General features: G+C 34.3%; 1 protein-coding gene across 4 annotated transcripts in view; it reads left to right on the top strand.

The window, feature by feature from the left end:
• Window positions 1–6000, top strand: part of OPA1 (optic atrophy 1 (autosomal dominant)) — a 72571-nt gene that overhangs the window by 37695 nt on the left and 28876 nt on the right. For all 4 annotated transcript variants that reach the window (XM_004675107.1, XM_012733017.1, XM_004675108.1 and 1 more), the window contains 4 exons: window positions 1297–1462; window positions 3332–3484; window positions 4736–4844; window positions 5262–5341. In XM_004675107.1, the coding sequence (XP_004675164.1) occupies window positions 1297–1462; window positions 3332–3484; window positions 4736–4844; window positions 5262–5341 (508 nt within the window). The remainder of the gene's footprint in view (window positions 1–1296; window positions 1463–3331; window positions 3485–4735; window positions 4845–5261; window positions 5342–6000) is intronic.

A 6000-nucleotide genomic window follows, 5' to 3' on the forward strand; every position in this document is an offset into this window, starting at 1 on the left:
ACTGTAAATTTAATTAGTGATTTTTATGTGAGAAAAATATGGTACCTCTTTATTTCTGAAATGAAATGGAATAGGTAGTTTTGTTTGTCCAGAGCAAGTGTGAAATAAAAATATATCTACACTAACGCAAGCCTTGAAGTTAATTAAATCTAATTTATCTAACAGAGATTACTGAAGGGATTTTTGAAGGGACAAGAAATCTGTATTGTCAGACTGAAAAGGCAAGGGAGTGAAGTCTTGGTTTCGATACCAAGATGAAAGGATCGGTAGGCTCAGCGCAGTTAGAGGATGGAAGGTCAGGCCAAGTTTCTAACAAGTAGGAACTTTATTGTGCTCCTGGGTGAGGTTCGCAGACCCCAAAGACAGGGTAGAGGTCAGTGAATCATGCCTGCTGGGGAATACGGGTAAGTTTTTATAGGGTAGGGAAACTGCTTTGCTTTCTTTTTTCCAAGGCAGTTAATAATCTCAATGCTTAATCTGTATGCCAGCCGTGCAGAGTTGATTTCCAGAATACTGGCAGTTCCCAGTATTTAGGAGGCTCAAGGTTAGGAGACTTCAGACATTTAGACAGTAACAACCCTAGATTCGGGGTTCCTACCCTCAGCCTTGCCCAGGCTGCTGGACTTTATAGCTACTGATTATTAGGTATTATGAAAACATATATTGAATCCACAATGTGTTACCACTTAAACTGAAGTTTTAAACTTAAAATGACTAAACTTTAAATGACTCTCCATGTGCCGGCAAGATGCAGAGGACTGATCTAGAACTCTCGTACTAGCATTTTAGAAAACAGTTTGGTAGTAACTTAAGAAGCTAAATGTACACTGACTGCATGATCCAATCATTTCACTCCTATATATTTTCCTAGGGGAGCAAAAACATAAGTTCATATAAAGCTTGTACATGGTGCCCATGATTTTATTTATAATAGTCAACTACCAGAAACAACCCAAATGTCTAGCAGTAGAATGCTATTCAGCCAGTTTAAAAAAAAAAGTAAAATATTATATACACAATAGTATGGGTGAGTCTCAATTATTATGAATGAAAGAATCAGAACAAGAGTGTATGCTGAATAATCACATTTATATAAAATTATAGAAATATAATCTGTTGTAGTGATAGAAAACAGATTCAGTTGTTAGAATTCAGGGGACTGACGGATGTTTATTACTCCAGTGGGCAGAGATGCATAGGTGTGTGCATATATTCAAACTTTAAATATGTGCAGTTTATTACAAGTTAAGATTCTTCAATAAGACTGTTTAAAAACTTTTTTTTTTTTAATTTCAGGGAGGAAATACTTCAACAATCTTTGTGGGAAAGAGTATCAAGTCATGTGATTGAAAACATCTACCTTCCAGCTGCACAGACCATGAACTCAGGGACTTTTAATACTACAGTGGACATCAAGCTTAAACAATGGACTGATAAACAACTTCCTAATAAAGCAGTAGAGGTTAGGATATAATTTAATTAAATGGGTAAGAAGCATTATCTGAAAAGGAGTAGGAGCTGTGAATTTAAGGTTTTATTCCCATCACAGCACTGTCTTCCTTTTTAGTCCTTATACTGCATTTATTCTTTATTCTTGACCTTTATGTTGGGGCTAACCTTAATGCTACTACAGTTACTACTGTTATAAAATGTACTAATTGATACGTCAGTCTGAGAGCATTAGTCAACACCAGTCAACTTTGCTTGAATGTGAAATAATTTTAATTTATTTTGTAGATAGAGATTCCCTAAGGAAATGTCTAATGAATGAAATATTTCATTTATTGATTTTATGCAGGACTCAATTATACTTAAATAATCATTTCCTTATTGGTGCCTTGACAAAGGTTAGAATGTACCTGAAAGAATCCATTTCTGTTACTCTTGTGTCTTGACTCTGCCATTTAGTAACTGTGAGTTCTCTGGGCTAGATTTTAAACCTTTCTGTTTCCTCATCTGTAAGTTAAGGATGCTAGAGTTACCTGCCTTATGTATTGTTTTAAGGAGTAAATGAGTGAATGTATGTAAAATACATGACCAGCTGTATTTTAGTAGCTGCTCAGTAGCTGGCAACTGTTATGCTAATATTCGTCACCGATTTGATCTCCCCTGCTGTTTATCTGTGAATGCTTGGTCCAGCTGTGAGTCAGTATCCTCTATGCTCCTGAGGAGGTTGCTCACAAAATTATAATCAGTGTGAAAATTTATTGTTTTCCATACCTAACTTAGAAACTAGATGGCATCACTGTTTCAGAGCACTTCACCTCTTTCTTGTACTTTTCCAGTTCTGACTTCTTCACCTCCTTTCTCAGTTTCCTCAAGCTGCTTTTTCTAGGAACTGTAACAGTTTCTTTGCCGAAGCTGCATGTTGCCAACCCCAATCAGTTCTCAGTACATTAACCCAAAAGTAGATTCTACAACCATGTCACTAGCTCTCCTCACTACTGGGCCTTCACTTTTTCCAGGGCTCTTTCCATCATAGGATGTTTTCAAAACCCAATGTTGAAGCAGAAGTGGTCATAAGGGGGCAGTGACTCTCTCCTGCTGCTTTCAGCCTCAGGCCTAAGTGTGGTAGACCCTGAGGAAAGTCAGAAAACATCCAGTTAATGCTAGCTGGTATATTCTTGGATAGTTGTCTTTTCTTTACATTGTAATTTAAAATGAAAAAGGCTAAATAAAAAATCCATTAATCAAAAGTAGATTTAGTTCTTTTTTCTGTCACTACTTTTCCTTTCATTGTTCAAAAATAGAAGTTATTTCTAATAGAAGCTGTGTAATGTGCAGCTTGAAACTACTGATACATTTATTTTTATATTTGCTTAAAAACAAGATTTGAGGTAGTCTGAGTCATTCCAAAATTTTAAATGTATGATGGAATAGGAGGAACAAGCAAACTCAGTAGTTATATAAGATGAAATATATAGTAAACTGAGTCTGGTAATGAACTAAAGTGTTTTACCTAAAGAGGGCAGTGCCCAGATGGAATTATAGAATGTGGGTCCTGCATTGCTGGATACTTCAAAAGGACCTGGAAATGCAAAATTTTATATAAAGTCTCTCAAGTTTTAAATGTTGCTAACTAATTTTTTTAATTTTAAAATACTGTCTCGTAAAACCTTTCAAGAAGCCGATCTTTCTCACTGTTTAGTATCCATGTGAGAGCTCTAGAACAGAGTTTGTGTGCATTTACTGCCTTTTCTTTTCATAACTTCATGTAAATGTAGCTTCTGAGAATCTGGTATGTCAGTTTGGCTTGAATTCATGTATTATTTTTCATGTCACACAAAAAGTACGTAGAATAATTACATCTTTTTCTTTTAAATAATTCCAGGTTGCTTGGGAGACTCTACAAGAAGAATTTTCCCGCTTCATGACAGAACCAAAAGGGAAAGAGCATGATGACATATTTGATAAGCTTAAAGAGGCTGTTAAGGAAGAAAGTATTAAACGCCACAAATGGAATGATTTTGCAGAGGACAGCCTGGTATGTCATTTGCAACTTATGGTGTCAGCATCAGTTCTATATCATTTTTCAAACTGATTATCTTTTATAGGCAACTACTTTTATAAGATTATTTAAATCAGATTCTGAATTTTAAAAAATGAAGGGGAAAAAGTGGATTTATAACAGTCCTTTGACATTTCATTGTCCTCCTAGAATCATCCTTTGCTGTTTTGTCCTTAGCTATCTATATTTAGGGAAAAAAACAAACTTTTCAGTAAGCAGACTTCTATAAATGTGAACTAATTGTCATCTAATAACCATTGCATGCATCTAAATTAACAGATAGTTCCTTTTCATTTTACCCTTTGCTGTGGATTCAAGTCATAAAATGTTAGACTTCTACAACCATTACACTAACTATTCTATGTTGAATGAAGCCTTACTAAGTACCAGGAGCTCTGCTAAGTATTTTGTAAGCAATATTTTTAGTTAGTTATTATCCTGTTATTGTTATTGACAAACTCTGTTCTACTTCCAAGTTTGGCTCCTGACCTCCACTCTCTGATAAATAAATTGTTATGTAGAATATTCTCATCTCTATACTCAAACCTTACTAAGCACCTGTTCTGCATAGACAGTTATAAAATGTACTGTTGAACAAGATGAGCAATTTTCTGGGAAAATACATGTCTCACCACGGGCTGGATGTAATTATAATTTTGTTTTGAAGAAATGTTTGTACTCTCATTTGAAAAGCTTTTTCATCTTATTAAATTACTTAAAAACTGACTTTCTGAATGAATAGTGCCATTTTCATTCAAAATAGTAAAAATTGGAAACCAATTTTGTTACAACAAATAACATGTGTTTGTGATTGTTTAGCCCTTAAAATCTTTTCCCTGTTAGATATGTCATTGCTTTAACAGTAAAATGTAGGTTAAGATTTCTTTCTTCTCTCAAATGCTAGTAGGTCATAAGGCAAAAAGGAAAGGACGAGATGATTTGAATAATAACTCCTGAATACTAGGGTTCTTGCTGTTATAATTGTGATGTGCCCCTCTCTATCTTAGAAATGGTCATCTCATATAATTTGGGCTAGGAAATTGTTAAGTTTTTAGACAGGAAGCTAACAAGACAAATAGCAGAATTTCTTACATTTGGATGAAAGAACATACTTTTTAGTTTTAGATACATCTGATATTTTGGATATTTGTAAGCTATCAATTTGAATGAAATTAATAAAGAGATAAGAATAAATCAAATAGCTATTTCTCTTTCCTCTTATTTCAGAGGGTGATTCAACATAATGCTTTAGAAGACCGGTCCATATCTGATAAACAGCAGTGGGATGCAGCGATTTATTTTATGGAGGAGGCTCTTCAGGCTCGTCTCAAAGATAGTAAGAAAGAACTTGGGTTCTTAGGTTTTAAGTATTTCCCAAGGTAAAGGAATCATCTGACTTCAGTGGACTTTCATATAAATAAAATGAGCATTTCAAGATCTTGAGTCATTAATACAATAACTAAAATATTAAACATGTTAAATTGTCCACATATTTACATGTACTCATTCTAAAAAGCTATAATTAAGACTATTTAAATGTTTGCTGCTATACTTACAGAAACTTTGTAAGTAATTCATGTCTAGTCATGATTATATACATATATGTATATAATACATATATGTATATAATAATCATACTTTTTTTCTTTATTTCAACTTTATATTGATATAATACTTAGAAACAGTTAAGAAAATAAAACTATTATTATTTGGTGATAAAATTCTTGATAAAAATTTTTTTTTAATTTTTTAGCTGAAAATGCCATTGAAAACATGATAGGTCCAGATTGGAAAAAGAGGTGGTTATACTGGAAGAATCGGACCCAAGAACAGGTAAAAACAGGCTTTTCTCTGGTCCTTTGATACTCACTTTAATTCAGGCATTAAAATATAATCTTTGTATACTTCTTGACCAATCTTAAGTGTTTTATATTTTATGTCAGTATTCCTAAAAGAAAATGAATCGTTAGAATTAGCAGTAAGCTACAAGAGAAAGTTTTTTAAAAAATTTGTTAGCTGGCCCTCCCTGGTGGCACAGCGGGTTAAAGCACAGCACTGAGAGGCTAAAGCTACTTCAGTATGAGTTCGATTCCCCCCTGCCCCAGAGGTGACTACACAGCGTGGCAGACCTCTACTGACCTGCCCGCTGCTCTCCTAAACAGTGTGTTTCAGTGGATCTGCCTGTTCTGCTCCCCACTCTGTCTCTGGTGAAGCCTCTCGCCGCCCCTGAGCGTCTGGCCTGTACCCCAGTTCTGTATGAACAAATAAATACATCTAAAATAATAATAATAATAATAATTTGTTAGCTGTATTATAAAAAAAGGAAAAGCTAAAATATGATCCTTTTGTGATTATTTCAATTCCTATTTGAGGCAAAAATGAAGATTAAAGTTAGGAACAAGGATAAAAATAATACAGATTTCCAAATACGAGAATAAATTTAATTACAATAAAAGGTACAGTGGGCCCTCCCTGGTGGCGCAGCAGCGGGT

Source organism: Condylura cristata, unplaced genomic scaffold, assembly GCF_000260355.1.
Source record: "Condylura cristata isolate star-nosed mole 26May11 unplaced genomic scaffold, ConCri1.0 scaffold00003, whole genome shotgun sequence".
Lineage (NCBI taxonomy): Eukaryota > Metazoa > Chordata > Mammalia > Eulipotyphla > Talpidae > Condylura > Condylura cristata.